The sequence below is a fragment of the Lagenorhynchus albirostris genome, chromosome 11 (genome assembly GCF_949774975.1).
Source record: "Lagenorhynchus albirostris chromosome 11, mLagAlb1.1, whole genome shotgun sequence".
Lineage (NCBI taxonomy): Eukaryota > Metazoa > Chordata > Mammalia > Artiodactyla > Delphinidae > Lagenorhynchus > Lagenorhynchus albirostris.
Window position 1 is genome coordinate 100,927,011 of NC_083105.1, and position 19,259 is coordinate 100,946,269.

At 42.8% G+C, this 19,259-nt stretch overlaps 1 protein-coding gene and 1 pseudogene across 4 annotated transcripts in view; one reads left to right on the forward strand and one right to left on the reverse strand.

Moving 5' to 3' along the window:
* The window catches only part of TULP3 (TUB like protein 3), a 42,747-nt gene extending 24,530 nt beyond the window's left edge, over positions 1 to 18,217 (reverse strand). For 2 of the 4 annotated variants that reach the window (XM_060164327.1, XM_060164326.1), the window contains exon 1: positions 18,031 to 18,120. In XM_060164327.1, coding sequence (XP_060020310.1) covers positions 18,031 to 18,071 — 41 coding nt within the window. In that variant the 5' untranslated portion in view covers positions 18,072 to 18,120. Of the gene's footprint in view, positions 1 to 17,292; positions 17,422 to 18,030 lie in introns of all 4 variants that reach the window. The other 2 variants (XM_060164325.1, XM_060164328.1) reach the window with 2 other exon arrangements.
* LOC132529292 (rRNA N6-adenosine-methyltransferase METTL5-like) lies at positions 8,574 to 9,202 on the forward strand (annotated as a pseudogene).
* Positions 18,218 to 19,259: the final 1,042 nt, after the last annotated feature.

Genomic DNA, 19,259 nt, shown 5'->3' on the forward strand with positions numbered 1-19,259 from the left:
TTGGGCTATTTGGAACCAATTAATTCTACCTTAGGGAAAGCACAGGTTTCTAGATGCTGCCCACACTGACTGCAGGTGGACATGCCATCCTTAATGCCACACATAGTCCACAGAGGACCTGAGGAGACTGAAATACCCAAAGGATAAGAAAAAGGCAGAGCACAGACCCCCATGCATGCGGGGATTTTTTTTTTCTCTTTAAAACCATATACTGGGGACTTGCCACAACTACTGAGCCTGAGCTCTAGAGCCCGCGAGCCACAACTACTGAGGCCCGCATGCCTAGAACCCATGCTCCACAACAAGAGAAGCCACCACAATGAGAAACCCGTGCACTGCAAGGAAGAGTAGCCCCCGCTCGCCGCAACTAGAGAAAGCCCGTGTGCAGCAATGAAGACCCAATGTGACCAAAAAATAAATAAATGAATAATCTATAAACAACAAATGCTGGAGAGGGTGTGGAGAAAAGGGAACCCTCTTGCACTGTTGGTGGGAATGTAAATTGATACAGCCACTATGGAGAACAGTATGGAGGTTCCTTAAAAAACTAAAAATAGAATTACCATATGACCCAGCAATCCCACTACTGGGTATATACCCAGAGAAAACCATAATTCAAAAAGACACACGCACCCCAATGTTCACTGCAGCACTATTTACAATAGCCAGGTCATGGAAGCAACCTAAATGCCCATCGACAGACGAATAAAGAAGTTGTGGTACATATATACAGTGGAATATTAGCCATAAAAAGGAATAAAATTGAGTCATTTGTTGAGACGTGGATGGATCTAGAGACTGTCATACAGAGTGAAGTCAGAAAGAGAAAAGCAAATATCGTATATTAACGCATGTATGTGGAACCTAGAAAAATAGTACAGATGAACCGGTTTGCAGGGCAGAAGTTGAGACACAGATGTAGAGAACAACGTATGGACAGCAAGGGGGGAAAGCGGTGGGGGGTGGGGATGGTGGTGTGCTGAATCGGGCGATTGGGATTGACATGTATACACTGATGTGTATAAAACTGATGACTAATAAGAACCTGCTGCATAAATAAATAAATTAAGTTATTTAAAAAAGATATAAGCAACAAGGATATATTGTATAGCACAGGGAATTATAGTCATTATCTTGTAATAACTAATATAATATTGTAAATCAACTATACTTCAATAAAAAAGGAATATTAAAAGTTAAAAACATTTGCTAATTTGATAGGTAAATTGGCCTCTTGATTTAATTTATGGTTTTGATGACTTTAAACAATTTCTAAATAATTTTTCATGTTTATTAATTACTTAATATAGTGAGTTTAAACAATTTTTCATATTTATTAATTACTTAATAAAGTGTAGTTAAATAGGGACTACATTACAGTCTTGCATTTTCAGAAATAATGCTGAAGGGAATTCAGCACTATCTAGCCTCAATCTTTCATTTCATAGATAAGGACTAGTAGTTAGTCCAGGGAGGTTATATGGTTTGACCAAAGGTAAGACAGAATTATCACTGATTAAAAAAAAAAAAAAAACTTAGCACTGTGTCTGGAATATAATGAGCTTTCAGTATATTTTTTTTTTTTTTTTTTTTTTTTTTATTTTTGGCTGCGTTGGGTCTTTGTTGCTGTGCACGGGCTTTCTCTAGCTACGGCGAGCACGGGCTACTCTTCATTGTAGTGCGCAGGCTTCTCATTGCAGTGGCTTCTCTTGTTGCAGAGCACTGGCTCTAGGCACGCGGGCTTCAGTAGTTGTGGCACACGGGCTTAGTTGCTCCGTGGCATGTGGGATCTTCCCAGACCAGGGATCGAACCCATGTCCCCTGCATTGGCAGGTGGATTCTTATCCACTGCGCCACCAGGGAAGTCCCAGTGCTAAGTATTTTTAATGTATTATTTTATTTATTCCTCAAAACAGTCCTATGAATTAGGTACTATTATCTTTCACACTTTGAAGATAAAGAAACAGACCTGGAGAGCCATGCAGAAGCAGACACTAATCCTGGTCCCTTTGCAAAGTCTAAATTACACCTAAAAATCAAATATATTCTACTTCTTTTTTGAAGCTAGCTCTAGGAGACAGAAAGTTAGATACTCTATAGCATCTTACTAAGGCCATTGACTTCCTTTAGATCTAGCAAGTCATTTAACTTCCTCTTCAATAAAAGAATTAATAAAACACTATGCCAGGGAATTCCCTGGTGGTCCAGTGGTTAGGACTCCACACTTCCACTGATGGGGGGGCGGGGGGGGGGCCGTGTTCGATCCCTGGTTGGGGAACTAAGATCCCGCAAGCTGCGTGGCCCAGCCAAAAACAAAACAAAACAATACAAAACTCTATGCCAGTCATCACAGTAGACTGCAAGTACGGATGAACAGACAAGATTTAATACCGTCAGGAGACAGATTTGCTTGACTGACGGAAGTCCACAAAAATGGAATCAAATGACTGTCTTCAACTGATAAACCAAACCCTTCTGAATGTCTTTAAGCTCTCTCTAAAGTCTTTTCTATTTCTGACAATTTCCTAATTTAAGATTTTGTGACTCTTCATTCTTAGAAACAGTAAAGTATAAAACAAGGCAGAAGTGGTTCTCAATTATTTGTACTATAAATTTTTTACTAGGAGTTGATTGCCAGAAAAAAAACTATAAATACAAAATCTTATTTAATAAGACAAATTCCATGGCTACAAAGGGAAGAATGGCTTTCCAGCATTTGTGGTAAACACCCCAAAGCACTTTCGTTTAACGGTTAACCACCACATTCCTACATTTTAGAGGTTTTATGCATTTTAATAATGCATTGCAACCTGGAATTTGTATACGACGTCCAAGGCTCTTCCTGACTACTAACGTGTAAGCAGATTTAATAACCCCTTAGATATAGATGTGGAGGTGCATTCTGGTTCTCTGACAGTCCCCTCTATTAATTCCTTTATAACCTTTACGTTTTAGAATAACAACAACATGGGCTTCCCTGGTGCCGCAGTGGTTAAGAATCCGCCAGCCAATGCAGGGGACACGGGTTCAAGCCCTGGTCCAGGAAGATCCCACATGTCACAGAGCAACTAAGCCCATGTGCCACAACTACTGAGGCTGCGCTCTAGAGCCCATGAGCCACAACTACTGAGCCCGCGTTTCACAACTACTGAAGCCTGCGTGCCTACAGCCCATGCTCCTCAACAAGAGAAGCCACTGCAATGAGAAGCCCACGCACCGCAATGAAGAGTAGCCCCCACTTGCCATAACTAGAGAAAAGCTCACGTGCAGCAACAAAGACCCAACGCAGCCAAAAGTAAAATAAATAATAAATTTTTTTAAAAAAGAATAGCAACAACAACATTGAGTGTTAAATAAATCTTCTCGTTTTTCTCCCTAATTTAAAAGAGTGACAAACGACAAAAATATCAGATATGTTATGTTTCGCCTCGACTTTGTGGGCCCCTATCTAGATATGCTCCGGATTTACTTACTGTTTTTAATCCTCATTCACGTATTTTTAAACCAAGCTTTATGTATACAGTGATAGATTATTAGTATCCAGTGAACATTAGTATACACTTGAAAAAGTCCTACATAAAATAACTAAGACAAAAAGTAAACTCACTGTAATGGATTAGTATTTTCAACAGCTACTGCTATGAATCTGCTTTTCCTCCAACTCACTTGGTCCTCTTCACTAAACCAGAACTGTGAGACCCTCTAGCATGGAAAAAAAAATCATTCTATCCCCCCTTAAAATGCTAAAACCTCTTCAATAACTCTAAAATCTGAAACACAACTGAAGTCCTCAAACATTTCTCTTAAGACCTCTAACAGTGAAGAAAACAGGTGTGTCTTTAATGCCTTATCCTGACACCACTAATTCCTTTCATCAAGCCTGGGCAAGATGAACAGTTTACATAAACAGGGTGGTACAATCAAAGCATCTGACCGGAACAGAAGAGGCACTAAAAAGATGCTATATAACTGTTGCACTTAGGTACCTCCTCTAGATCAAAAGTTACACTTTCTCTGTGCTCTAGTTTTAAATTATAACTTAGCAGAAATAATAAAGATATTTTATGTACTTATAATAAATCTGAACTAGCATTTCTAGTCAGACTGGAATATGATCTTACTAAACTTGCATTTTTTCCTCTAATAGTGTCTTTCCTTCATTTGAAACGAAGTTGTTGAATAGCAAGCCTAAACAAGCCTGGTTAGTAAATCCACACAAAACAAAAAGCAGTCCTATAGAGTAAAAGAAATGAAATTACTGTTTTTCCTCCCACTTTTCTCATGGAAAATTTCCTGTTTAATTGGTACAGGAAAAACCTTAAACATGTATCTTTGAGGAACACAGATCTATCACACAAGTGTGGCCCATGGGAATGCCCACAGAACACCATTCTCTTGGACTGCTCTCCAGTTGCTGATTAGCCACAATCTAAACTGAAGATACCCACAAGGCTCTGCTGCAGAATACACACAGAGAATTTTCTGAGAACGTGCTCGACCTGCCCAACTTTGTTTATGGGCACCAATCTCAAAATGGATCAAAGACCAAAATGTAAGAGCTACAACTATAAAACTTAGAAGAAAACATAAGAATAAGTCTTCATGGGACTTCCCTGGTGGTGCAGTGGTTAAGGATCCGCCTGCCAATGCAGGGGACACGGGTTCAAGCCCTGGCCCGGGAAGATCCCACATGCCGCGGAGCAACTAAGCCCGTGCACCACAACTACTGAGCCCACGTGCCACAACTACTGAAGCCCGCGCGCCTAGAGCCCGTGCACCACAACAAGAGAAGCCATCGCCATGAGAAGCCCGCGCACCACAACGAAGAGTAGCCCCTGCTCACCACAACTAGAGAAAGCCCGCGCATAGCAACAAAGACCTAATGCAGCCAAAAATTAATAATTAATTTTTTTAAAAGGCAATGAATCTACGTGAAGGGCACAGGTTATCAACTGTACTTTTCTTGCAACTTTCCAGAGTATTTAAATTTTTTCAAAATAAGAAATTAGAGGAAAAAAAGAAAACAGACATTTTGCTAGACGTCTATTTCATAGTCATGTACTGAGTACACTTAAAATCCACACGTCCTTTATTCTAGCACCTAAATTACATATGCAGTATTTCTAAGGAAGGCGGATGATATGAAACAATAAAGAAATGTGCCCAAGATCAAATATGTGAGAAACTCAGAGCCTACCTTAAAACATTACTCATTCGATTGCCGGTCCACAGCTGTACCTAACAGACCATGCTGCCAAACAATTTGAAGCATTTAGTAATGTATCAGTGACCTGCTAGATTCCACGATTATCCTACACTTTTAACATTCCTGTCAAGTTCTCTCAGCCTGCAAAAAATAAATAAATTTTTCTAGCTGCCAATAACAACATTCATTGCTGCTCTACAGTCAAGGAGTACTTCTCGCTGTATCCTACACTATGCCAGATAATAGGGATGCTGTAACCAGCACCTAGCTGCCATCTGGCCCCTGATGCGGGGAGCTGAACAGGCTTCTTCTGTGGTTCTGCAGGAAGTCAACACCAATCCTGCCAGGAGTGCAGCAGGAAAAGACTTGCCAGATGAAGGCTGTGCGCAGCCCATGGCTTTCCTAACAGCAGCCTGAGTGAACACTTCTTTCGCTGACTATAATATTGCTTCACAACATGACAAATGATACTTTTCAGTCTCAGAAACTAGTTACAAGAACTTCCCTGGTGGTCCAGTAGCGAAGACTCTGCGCTCCCAATGCAGGGAGCCTGGGTTCGATCCCTGGTCAGGGAACTAGATCCCACATGCCGCAACTAAAGATCCCACGTGCTGCAACTTAGACCCGGTGCAGCCAAATAAATAAATATTAAAACACTTCTAATACTCAAAAGAAAAGCAAAATTACCAAAGAAACTTACAAACCTCAGCACTTTCTAACGTCACCAACATTACTAAGGGCGTGTGGTGCCTAGAATGTGGAGGATGTAAAATAAATGTCTGATGGATGAACTTTATAAATTATTTATTATTTATTTTTGGCTGCATTGGGTCTTCGTTGCTGCGCGCGTGCTTTCTCAAGCTGCGGCGAGCGGGGGCTACTCTGCATTGCAGTGTGTGGGCTTCTCATTGTGGTGGCTTCTCCTGTTGTGGAGCACAGGCTCTAGGTGCACAGGCTTCACTAGCTGTGGCACACGGGCTTAGCAGTTGTGGCTCACGGGCTCTAGAGCGCAGGCTCAGTAGTTGTGGCGCACGGGCTTAGTTGCTCCGTGGCATGTGAGATCTTCCTGGACCAGGGCTCAAACCCGTGTTCCCAGCACTGGCAGGCAGATTCTTAACCACTGCATCACCAGAGAAGTCCCGTGATGAATGAATTTTAAAGGTACATGAAAAACATTCCTCTTACTTATGACTTAATGAAATACTCTAACTAATCATCCCTTGATTTGACTTTGAAGTAGGTAAAAGATATTATCATCCCCATTTTATAGCTGTATGACTATGGAAAATAATTAATAAAATTTTAAAGAATAACCCGTTACCTTGCCTAATTATGAGAAATAATTTCAACAGTGGTTACTGTAAGCCTAAAATGATTTTTTTAAAGGAAAAAACTGTTATTGTTTTTTAGTTTTAAGCCTCAAATGAACCTTTCACAGATTTAATAAAATAGAACCTACACTACTGGCTGAACACATACCGTAGTCTACTATCAGAAAGGTAAATCTCTTAGAGGCACAATCAATCCAGTTGCTGGGATGATAGAGCCTTCTGCTCTGTTCTTTTGTTTTCTCATTTATTTTCCTCTGTCAGTTATGTGTTTCATTGGGACAAAGTTTCAAACTATACTGTAGTATTGGTTATATCATATAACAGACCTTTAGTCTGTTTGCTGGCCAGAAATAGTCAGTCTGAGATCATTATTCTATATGACAAAAGCTGGCAGCAATGATTTTTAAACACATCCTCAAATTTGAACTCACTGCACTGTTCATTTCTTTATCAAAATGCATTTGAGAGCCAAATGATTAATAATTGTAGCACCTCCAAGGTGGCATATCGTCCCATTACACATTCAACTATATTTTTCTAACCAGATCTCTTGCACTTGTCAATCAAAATTTATTTTATTATATACTTCTGATAAAGTTTTTGTGGCAACTCTCTATTACAATTGCCAGAAAATCTTGGACTCAACAAACAATAAGCTTTGTTTCATCTACAAAGAATGATGCTCTGTTTGCTACATAATCTTGGCTACCATTGTTCCTACTTTGATACATCAATTTGCTGTTAGCTGTTGAATACTGCTTTGACCCTTGAAGGATGTGAGGGTTAGGGGTGTCGAACCTCCTCAAGTCAAAAATCAGTCCCAAATCTGACTACAACCTTACAGCCGGCCCTCTGTATCTGAGGTTCCCCATCCTAGGATTCAACTGACCAACCAACCACAGATCGTGTAGTATTGCAGTACATATTTATTGAAAAAAAGTCTGCAAGTAAGTGGACCCACTCAGTTCAAACCCATGTTGTTCAAGGGTCAACTGTATATTCTTGCCTTACCTGATCAGCTTAAATTGGCTCTGATCCAAACTGCAAACAGCCCCTCCGTTTTACACTCATCTTTATCACCTGTAAATATTTACTAGGCGCCTACCGTGCACTAATTTTGTACATACAAGGGACTGAGCAACAAGAATGGACAATTGCTCCACTTCAAAATGGGCATTCATCATCTGTTAAAGAAAAACTTTATAACCTTTTTGGAGGGAAATTTAGCAGCCTTAACCAAAATTTAAACTCTGCATCTCCAAACATACTAAATTTACAAAATACTCGGCCAAACATACAAAGATACATGTAACAACAAAGATACATATAACAAGCATTACTGTCTGTTTTCAAAAGGAAAAAACTGAACATAATATTCATGTCTGTCAACAGGTGAGCAATTAATAAGATACATTTATGAAAAATGATACTTTGTGGTCATTAAAAAGAATAAGGTGAATCTAAAGTACTGAGTTGTAAAGCAATCTATGACACCTGCCTGACACCCTGCTCAGGCAGGGCTTCCCTGGTGGCGCAGTGGTTGGGAGTCCACCTGCCGATGCCGGGGACGCGGGTTCGTGCCCCGGTCCGGGAAGATCCCACATGCCGCGGAGCGTCTGGGCCCGTGAGCCATGGCCACCGCTGAGCCTGCGTGCCCGGAACCTGTGCTCTGCAACCGGAGAGGCCACAACAGTGAGAGGCCCACGTACCGCCAAAAAAAAAAAAAAAAAAAAAAAAGGCTCAGGCAGAGACGCGGCGTGAGGAGCCCTCAGCGACTCCAGTCCAATCTCGGCCCGGGGTACCCTGGAGGAGGGTCGAAGGCTGGCCGAGGACTCTGCCCACCGCTGGCGCGGGGAGGAGAGCGAGAACCGCCTGAGCCGGGTGTACTTTTCGCGCCCTGCGTTCCCAGGCTGGCCCTCAGCCCGCAGCGCTGAAAAAAGGGGCAGGGGATCAGAGTTGGCAGGGAGATCCAGGTGAAGTAGGTTCCTCTGCAGATCCAGCGCTGTTAAACCCTGCCAACGCACACTTTTTAAAACATGAAGAAATTAAGGCTTAGGGAACTAGACAGTCACCTGCAACAAGTGGATGGATTCGAAAAGTCCAAGCTCCTTCTAGAACAGCATCCAACCAGGCCGCACATTGCAGCATGTATGCTCTATACGATTCATAACACACATGATGACATTGAAAATAAAGTGGTTGCAGATCTAGGATGTGGCTGTGGAGTGCTTAGCATCGGAACTGCAATGCTGGGAGCAGGGTTGTGTGTTGGATTTGACATAGATGAAGATGCACTGGAAATATTTAACAGGAATGTAGAAGAGCCTGAGTTAACAAATGTTGACATGGTTCAGTGTGATGTGTGCTCATTATCTAACAGAATGTCCAAGTCATTTGATACAGTAATTATGAATCCTCCCTTTGGGACCAAAAATAATAAAGGGACAGATATGGCCTTTCTGAAGACTGCTTTGGAAATGGCAAGAACAGCAGTATATTCTTTACACAAATCCTCACTAGAGAACATATTCAAAAGAAAGCTGCAGAACAGAAAATCAAGATAGATATTATTGCGGAGCTAAGATATGACCTGCTGGCATCATACAAGTTTCATAAAAGAAAATCGCTGGACATTGAAGTGGACCTAATTTGGTTTTCTTTTTAAAAGCCTCCAAAGAGAGAAGCAGCTTAAAATCTAATTAAAATGAATAAAAAATGTTTACTAAAAAAAAAAAGGCTCAACAGTTTTTCAACAAACGGTCCTAGGGCAACTGGATATCCACATGTAGAAGGATGAATCTGGACCTCTACCTCACAGCATACATAAAAATTAACTCAAAATGGATCAAAGACCTAAATATAAGAGCTACAACTTTGAAACCCTTAGAACACAGGAGTAAATCTTTGTAGGCTTGGGCTAGGCACTGACTTCTTAGACACGACACCAAAAGCAAAAGGAATAAAGCGAAAAATTAACTAATTGGACTACGTGTACATCAAAATAAAAAATATCCACATGTCAAATGACACTATCAGCAATTGAAAATACTATCTATAGATGAGAGAACATTTGCAAAACGTTTATCTGATAGGCACTTGCATCCAGAATATATATACAACTCTTACAATTAAGTAATAAAAAGACAAATAACCCAATTAAAACTGGCGAAGTAAATGAATAAACATTTCTCTAAAGATACAGGAGTGACCAATAAACACATGAAAAAAATGCTTCATAGGGACTTCCCTGGTGGTGCAGTGGTTAAGAATCCGCCTGCCAATGCAGGGGACACGTGTTCAAGCCCTGGTCCGGGAAGATCCCACAAGCCACGGAGCCCGTGCGCAACAACTACTGAGCCTGCGCTCTAGAGCCCGCGAGCCACTACTGAGCCCACCTGCCACAACTACTGCGGCCCGCACACCTAGAGCCCAAGCCCTGCAGCAGGAGAAGCCGCCGCAATGAGAAGCCCGCGCACAGCAAGGAAGAGTAGCCTCCACTCGCCGCAACGAGAAAGCCTGCGCAGCCACGAAGACCCAACGCAACAAAAATAAATAAATAAATAATTTTAAAAACCCTTCATATTATTCATCGTTAGGGAAACAAATCAAAACCACAATGAGATGCTATTTCACATCCACTAGGACAACAATAATGAAAAAGACAGATGATAACAAGCATTGGTGAGGATGCAGAGAAACTTGGTGGTGGTCCCATAAACTGCCGCAGCCATTCTGGAAAGCAGTCTGATAGTTCCTCAAGCTGTAAAACAGAGTCACCACATGACCCGACAGCCCTACTTGGATGTATACGCAAGAGAAGTGAGAATACATGTTCTCACAAAGACCTGGACACGAGTGGTCATATAGCAGTATTACTCGGTATAGCCAAAAAGTGGAAACAACTCAAATGCCCATCAATTAACTGAATGGATAAACAAAACGTGGCATAGCCATACAAGAGAATATTATTCAGCAATAAAAAGGAATGAAGTACTGATATATGCAGCACATAATAACATGAATGTACCGCAGAAACATTTTGCTAAGTCACAGTCACAGAATCCAGTCACAAAATACCACGTATCGTACAATTCCACTTATATGAAATGTCCAGAGGAGGCAAATCCGTAGAGGCAGAAAGTAGATTAGTGGCTGTCTTGGGCTAGGAGTAGGGGAGGGGACAAGGGAATGACTGTAAATGGGCAGGTTTCTTTGGTGGGGGGGGGTGTGTATGATGGGAATGTTCTAAGATTAGATTTTGGTAATAGTTGCAAAACTCTGCAAACACGCTAAGAACTACTGAATTGCATACTTAAAATGGGTGTATTTTTCAGTATGTAAATTATACCTCAATATAGCTATTAAAAATAAGGTACAGTAATATATACTGTATTTTCAGTATATAAAGATTATATTTTTCCAAGTGGGGGAAAAAAAAAAGATGTGTGTGATGTCCACAGGCACAGAACTCCAGGATATACACAAACTGTCAACAAGTCGCCTCAAAGGTAGGGTATCAAAAAAACCTTCTTTTCCAAACCAGACATTTTTGAGAGTAAAAGAGTATGAGTAATTATACATTTATAATTATAATTAGTAATTACAACAGCAGCTGTAATCAGAGACAAGAGTAGTGAAACAGGAAAGCTTTCCATACCCCACGTTTTACTTTTGTGATTTCACAGAACCAGTCACTAGTCATTACTTCCCTCCAACTTATGGACATATAAATAGCCTTTAAAGTCTAATTTTATATCTAATAATCTATTATTGGCACACTGATGTTTATGTCGCTTTGTTCAGGCAATATTTCCATCAAAGTGCCTCTAACAGCCGAAGAGAGTGATTTCATAGGGAAAGGAGGGGAAGTATAGCCCAAAGAAACCATCTACAATACTCTATCTTTAGAACCTCAAGTTTTACCCTGAAAATTAATTTAACTTTGCATTCTACATTACATTATTACTGGCTCTATTTTAACAAAAACCCCACTTCTGTCTTATAATAATATTCATAATATGAATAAATATGACTGTCCAGGAAGAAACATCCTTATCTTGTGACTCAGCACAGGGGTCTGCAAACTACAGCCTCTGGGCCAAATTCGGCCCACTGCTTATGTCCGTACTGCCCATAAGCTAAGAATGTTTTTTTCATTTTTAAAAGGTTAAAAAAAAATCAGAATAATAATATTTTATGACATGCACAAGTTATATCAAATTCAATTTTACTGTCTATAGCTAAAGCCTTTCTGAAACAGCCATACCCTTTCATTTACTGCACATTCCTTTATGTATTCCCTACAGCTGCTTTTACCCTAGAACAGCAAAGGTGAGTAGCTGGGACAGAGACCGTATGGCCCACAAAGGACAAAATATTTATCATTTGGTTCCTTACAGGATAGGTTTGCTGACCCCTGGCGCAGACCAAACGAAAGGGTCAAATTCCCCATTTAGGGAAGCACGGGTCTGTGGTTAGAGTGGTTTCTAACACAACTTAACCTCATCTACAAAATGAGGATAACTGAGCACTAAATCAGAAAGTTACTGTGAAGATTAAATGAGATTTAGCCCATATAAGCACTCAATAAATGCAACGACTGCTATCAATAAGATTTTTGCTCTACAACTTTTTTTTTTTTTTTTTTAGCCACACCACATGGCATGCAGGATCTTAGTTCCCTGACCAAGGATCCAACCCGTGTCCCCTGCTGTGAAAGCGCAGAGTCTTAACCACTGCACCGCCAGGGAATTCCCTACATTACAACTTTTTTAAGCCTACAAACAAATGTATTACCTTAATCTTGTCTTCACTGACAGGACTTTAAATAATTTCACCATGATATTACCACCTCTTTAAAACTTCTTCATAGCCTTTCTAATGCTGGAAACCTAAACACTTCTAGATTTCTCCTTGTGTTAAATAAATCTTCAAAATTTTGAATTTTTATTGATGCTGAAACATTAATACGTCGTCACATTGCCAGGTGCAGCGCAGTTCCGTTTAGTAAAGAGCTACTGCGTGCCAGAAACTACATTAAAGCCTCTACATACCGTCTCATCTAATTCTCACAATAAACCTACAATCCCATTTCACAGGTATCAAACTCAGAGCGGAAGCTATCTGCTCAAGGTCAGACAGCAGATGAGTGGAAGAGCTAGAATTCAACCACAAGTCCCAGTGCCACCCGCCTCAGCCTGCAGACCTGCACCTCTGGACCACAAATATTCAAATGGTCAGCAGAGAGTCTGGGATTTCATTATTACGGTATTTCAGTAAGTCTACCAAGAATCTTTTCAGTCAAAATGCCAGTTCACTGGTATTCCCCCCCACACACACTGGTATTTTTAGGCAGCAGAATTTCGAAGCTAGTGAATGGATTTTGAAGAAGCCCTTGGGAGCAGTTGATTACAGTATAAATACTATTGGAAAAGAGTCATCAGATTTCATTGTGTCTGAACTGATTACAGTGTCAGGTAGTTGGGTCAATAGCTATTAATAAAGGAATTTTCTCTAAGTCAACTGACAAATAGATTCACCTTGTCCAAATCCCAAATGTCAATATAGGAGGCCATATTTTCACATGCACTGAGACTTAAGAGCACATCTGGCTGGAACAAAACATTGCTTCTGGGAAAAGGCACATAAAGATCAATTAGAACTGCCAGAAAGACTCCTTAGAAATCTAACCTCCCGCATCAGCAGAGAATTGTTAATATTCTAGGCTCAGCTGTCTTCTACTTGAATGACTGCCACAATCTGGAGCTAACTTAATTGAAGCTAGAGAATGAAGATCCATTTCCAAAGAAGCCCATTCAGTAGAGACAATCAGAGAGAAGGGAAAATTGCTTGGGGAGAGAGAGGCAATGAGAAGGAAAACTTGGCAACCGATCAGATGATTCATTTGGCCCCAGAGAATGCAGCAAGGAAAACTGCTTTACATGAAGCCCTCTCCATTTTGCATGTCCCACGGAGCAAAAGCAAAAAGCATTCTTTTAAGCGAGCCAAACAGAAAGGTTATTTAAAATGAATGACTTGATCCAGAAGTTCAAGAACCCATTTATTCTTTTTTTTTTTCTTTTTGGCTGTGTTGGGTCTTCGTTGCTGCGCGTGGGCTTTCTCTAGTTGCAGCGAGTGAGGGCTACTCTTCGTTGCAGTGCGCAGGCTTCTCACGGCGGTGGCTTCTCATTGCAGGCTCTAGGCGTACGGGCTCAGTAGTTGTGGCACGTGGGCTCAGTAGTTGTGGCACACGGGCTTAGTTGCTCCACGGCATGTGGGATCTTCCCGGACCAGGGCTCAAACCCATGTTCCCTGCATTAGCAGGTGGATTTTTAACCACCGAACCACCAGGGAAGTCCCCCCATTTATTCTTTATAGATTTAAAAAAGGACATTACTCAGAATCACAGTGCACTCCACCTTTTGCTGGATTCTCCTTTCCTCAGGGGTTATAGTTTCTCTCCAGTAATGTTACTTATTTCCCTTCTCTCTTGTGTAAAGATGAAAGTACACTTTTTTGCCTAACAACACCAAATAAATATTTCCACTCCCATTCCATTGGATGAAATTAATACTCATTTGTACTTTGCTAAAATGACCAATTTCTTCAACTGTTTGCCCTAAAAATAATTACTAGGATGTAATCAGTATCAGTTGTTAGCATTTATGTGCACGAATGGCATCCAGAAATATCTGGAACACATTTTGATAATAATTGAGAAAAAGAAGAGAGGAGACTAGAAGTCAAAAGCCCAGTTTTACTTCTAGATTTTAGTTTTGATTACATCATTTACTTGTCTTGTAACTTAGCTATATTACACCCTTTCCCAGCCTTAATTTCCCTATCTATAAAACAAAGATAACAACAGGGGCCGTGCTCTCTTCAGAGTTGTGAAGCTCAAAAGAGATCATGTACATGAAAGCTCTAAGAACACTGCAAAGGATACACAAATGTAAGCCATCATTATTGATCGTTTCATCTTGACAGAGCTCCCTTTGTAAAAGCACAGCTTGCCAACTGCACTCAGTCAAAACATCTCCTTCTACTTTGCCCCTGGCTTATATGACATATCAAATTGCCTTAACAAAATTACACTGAATTTCAATTGGAAAATAAGTCAACCCTCTATAAACTTGCTTCATTCTAAAACCTAAAATCAAAGGCAAACTATGTATTTATTAACATTTCTTCCAGCAAATCTAAGAAGCAATGATTTATTTTTCAGGAAGGTTGGCTGAAAAATAATTCTTGTTTTCTTCCTACAAGGCTTATTTTCTACACATTAATTATCACAGAAAAAAAAACCTGAAGGAACTATAGTTCACAGTCTAAAAATATATCTTGCCCATGACGAATGCAGATATCAGAGTTTACATTATCGTATTCTACCCTAAAACTCAAAATCATCACTTTTTTTTTTCCCCGGTACGCGGGCCTCTCACTGTTGTGGCCTCTCCCATTGCGGAGCGCAGGCTCAGCGGCCATGGCTCACAGGCCCAGCCGCTCCGCGGCATGTGGGATCTTCCCGGACCGGGGCACGAACCCGTGTCCCCTGCATCGGCAGGCGGACTCTCAACCACTGCGCCACCAGGGAAGCCCTCAAAATCATCACGTTTTAAGAAGAGGAAAGGAAAATGAAGAGATTACTTAATATACAGAATACCTTTGGAAGATCCCCCTAAGAAACCTGCCAACGAACGAACTAAGTGACACAAAGACAATGAGAAAAGACATACTTTCCACTGAATATCATTTTGTACCTTTTGACATCTGAGCTATGTGCAGTTAAAAATATGTTATTTTATTAATTCAGTATAAATCATGGAGGGAATCTGAAGAAGCCCTATTATTCCAGAGGAGAAAACTGAAGCCAAAGAAGTAGATGAGTGCTTCAACATCGCACTGCTGGACAGTGGAAAAGCTGGGACGAGAGCTCAGGAACCCAGTGGAAGCCTCCAGCGCTTCCCCCTCGCCACAATGCCTTGTGGTAAAACAGCAAGGGACCTGATAAACAACTCAAGTACTAATGCAATCCCCTTCAGAACTGTGGCCTCCCAGGGGTCCTCGCGACTTCTATGATACAACGATAATCATTAATGTTGTCACAGAAGTTCTACAGCAAAGGGTCAGAGATGCCAATCCTCATTACCAAGACTCATAACAAGTACTAAGAGTTAATAAAGACAGCACAGCCATCGCAATGTCGACAGTGTGTCTCTTCTCAGGCATCAGCAGATTCAAGCTCTAACCGGGACAGGAAAATGGCGCAGCCTTTACTAACAGTAAGAAAGTCTGATGAGGCAGCACAGATTTAGTACAAAGAGCTTCTTCCTAGTGAACTGCCTCAGAGGAAGTAAAAGCAGACCACAGGAAATTTTAGTTGGAAAGAAGCCTTAACAATTCCACTGAGAACTACTCTTGAATAGAACTAAGGATTATCAAGGCCCCTTCCAGTCCTAAAATCCTCAAACACGGAGAAGCAAGGCAGCTTCAGCTCCTCTTCTGAGTAACTCAAGCATACTTTTCCTCTTGGGAAGAAGAAATGTTAACTTCTTCTTTCAGTGGGCACAAAGGCAGGGGAAACAGCAGCATTTCCATAGGAAAGAATAAGAGAAGCCAGAAATGAAAAGTATTCCAAAAACGTCTGAGTCTGTCTGCATGGAAAGGAAATTTATTACAGGGATTCTTCTTTCCTTCCTAGGTCTCTATGTAGCCTTCATATTTGAAGAAATACATGCATGTTAGACGTTATTAGGCTTTTACTGTAGCTTTTGATATCTGCCAAACATACTGTAGTCACGTATTAGTTAATCTAAGTATTTTTAAGCACTGGGTAAGTCTGTCTGCCAACAATTAGTTCATCTGATGAAGCCTTTGAAAGAGAGAGAATTTGAGAGAGGATAACAAGCCTGGCCAAGACATAACCTCCAGCCATCACTGCTGTTTGTATTTCTGAAGAAAAATCATAGCATATGGACAAACCATACACTAGGACTTTCTCAGTCAACCCTGGGTCACAAGGTCACATCACGCGGAGAAGTCTCTCTCATCACATCTTCAATCCTGTATCAGGAACAGAAGGCCAGAGAGGCTCAAGTTCCGGCAACTAGCTGACCACTGTCATCTCCAGGGGAATCTACAATGCAAGCACCTAACCTCAGCCAGGCATCTGAGAGTGCTGTTTCAAATTCCATCTCCAATTTCCACTAAATATTTCAGATACAGGAAAAAGGTCTGAAGTAGTGTTTGTTCATAATTTTTCTACTTTGTTGAAAATAACTCTGCCTCATGGGAAAATGGTCTCATCATTCAAAGAAAAAAAAAAAGTCACGGGAAACTTGAAAGTCAGATGCTATCCTTCACACTGAAAGGTACTAATACCAAAAACTCTATCCATGTATTTCATCAAAAACGTCCTAAACACACAACCGGAAGCCAAAAAAGTCAGAGACATTAATTCCACTCCCTCTCGGCAACAAGTCAGTTAACCAGTGACTGAACCTACAGCAGAAGAAACACTTGGTGACTCACACATTCCCCTTTGAGGTCCATTTTAAAATTAAAGAGCAGGTTTCTTTGGGAAGAAAAAGAGGGACAAACTTTAAAATTATCCATTGAAACTTCAGGTCCAAAAACTTAAAATCCTCTTTGCCTCCTGGTCTCAATTTCAAAGTCAATTCCATTTTTCCTTCCAAAAATCATGAGTCACACCATACATCTAGTAGCCGAGAAATTTACTGCCTTAAATTCACTCACTTAAGACTGACCGAATGCCCACAAGTGAGCGAGCACCATCCGAATTCAACGAGGATGCTGAATTTTAACGGGATCTCCTCCTGGCGCTTCCATATTTATACCTGGAAACGCAGATTCTTCTTCTCTTGACTTCAGGGAAAAGAAAAAAAAAAAAAGCAGTAAACCAACTTCACAGAGCGCTGCTCTCACATAAATAAAACCCGATGAAAGAGAAAAACGGGTCTTGTCCGCGGCAAGGCCACCTGGGCGACAAGCTTTAGAGTGGTTTTCAGCTGCTGACCCGCGACCAGGCGGTACCGGGCAGCAGGCGGGCGTGGGCGGCGTGTACGGGCTCGGGTCCAGGCGAAGCCGTGATTCCACCCCACCCGCCCGCATCCACGCTTCGGGATCCCGGCCGAACCTACAGGCCCGGCCCGGCCCGGCCCGCGCTCACCCCTCCGGAGCACCGGCCGTGGGGCGGGATGCCGCCATCACCACGGCCCCTCCGCTGGCCCCCGGAACCACCCTGCACCCCCGGCCCAGGCGGAGCAGCCCCTGACGGACACGTTCTGACGAGGCCGGACCCACCCCGCGGGTGCCGGCGCGACCGGACACGAGCCGGCCCTCGACGCGGGCGGCCGCCTGCCCGCACGCCGCCCCCACTCGTCTCCCGCCGCCCAGCCGCCCGCACTCCCCTCGGCTCCCAGCCCGGACCGCCACGGCCCCCTTCAGCCTCCGCTCGTCGCCACCGCTCCTGACCTGTCCCCGCGGGGCGCCGGGCGGCGGCACGACGCCTCCATCCCGCTGCCCCGAGAGCAGCGACCTTGTCCACACCCGCGCGGCGGCCGCTGGGGGTTAGCCTGGCGCAGCGGCCCAGCCCCGCAACAGCACTTCGCACTGTCGCCGCCGCCCATTGGCCATCGCGCTCCCGCCGCTCCGCATCCATTGGTCCGCGCGCCCGCTGCTCCCCACCGCCCCCGCGGGTGGGTTGCTAGGGGCGGTGACGGCGCCGCGGGAGGGTTGCTACGGACGGGTTGCTGCGCGCTGCTTGCTACGCGCAGCTGGGTTGGAGGAGCCGCCCAGCCCCCAGTAACCGCCGCGCGCCCAGGCTGCCCTCACCCAGCGGTCCATACCCGGAGGCCTCCCAGGGCGCTTCATGGGGGCCGCCCCCTCCCGACCCCGAGGACTTCCCGGAACCACACTTGCTCGCCCGGCAGCCCTTCCCAACCAAGTGCGTCTGCGCCCCCTCCCCTAGTCCAGCCCAAGCTTTTAGGGCGTCCCCGGACCTGTGCTGCACACCCGCCTGACGATCTTTTCCGTCTACCGCCCTCGGCAGCCTACCGGCCGTCTTCGAGCATCAGTATCCCATAAAGAGATCCGCTGTCGGATCCAGTAAATCTTGTCCCCAACTTATATGCAGCATTACAGTCCCTACAGAACATCCCGTCAAAACTCATCGCGTGTTGACTTTGCGGCGTTCCATTCCGAGGCCAAAGTTGCCCCCACACTGGTTTTGAGCCTCTAAAAGGCAGAAAATTTGGCACAAGCTAGGAGAGCCGAGCACTGCTTTCTCTGGTCAGCCTCCACTCACTGCGTGACACCGAACACGGTTATCTGTGTTTCAAATCCCCATCTTTAAAATAATCCCTGCTTGTCTAGCTCGGGCTGGACCTGACACAGACTAGGTTCTGAAGGCTGACGGAATGGAGTTGAATGAGATGCTACTTGTATGGGTGGAAGGAAAATTGAGATATTTTGTTGACCAGGCAGTCCTTCTACATGAATTCCAATAAAAAGTAGTATTTGAAAAGATTATATATTTATTTACATACATTTTAAACAGTTACAAGAAATCGTTTTCCCACCCTATTTAATATTTACAGATTACTACAGTTGGAAACAAAAATTCAAAACATAGTAACCCTAAGTAACCTATGTCCCCTTTATCTCCCTTGGTCCCACTGACTCATTAAAACAGGCTTGCTGCC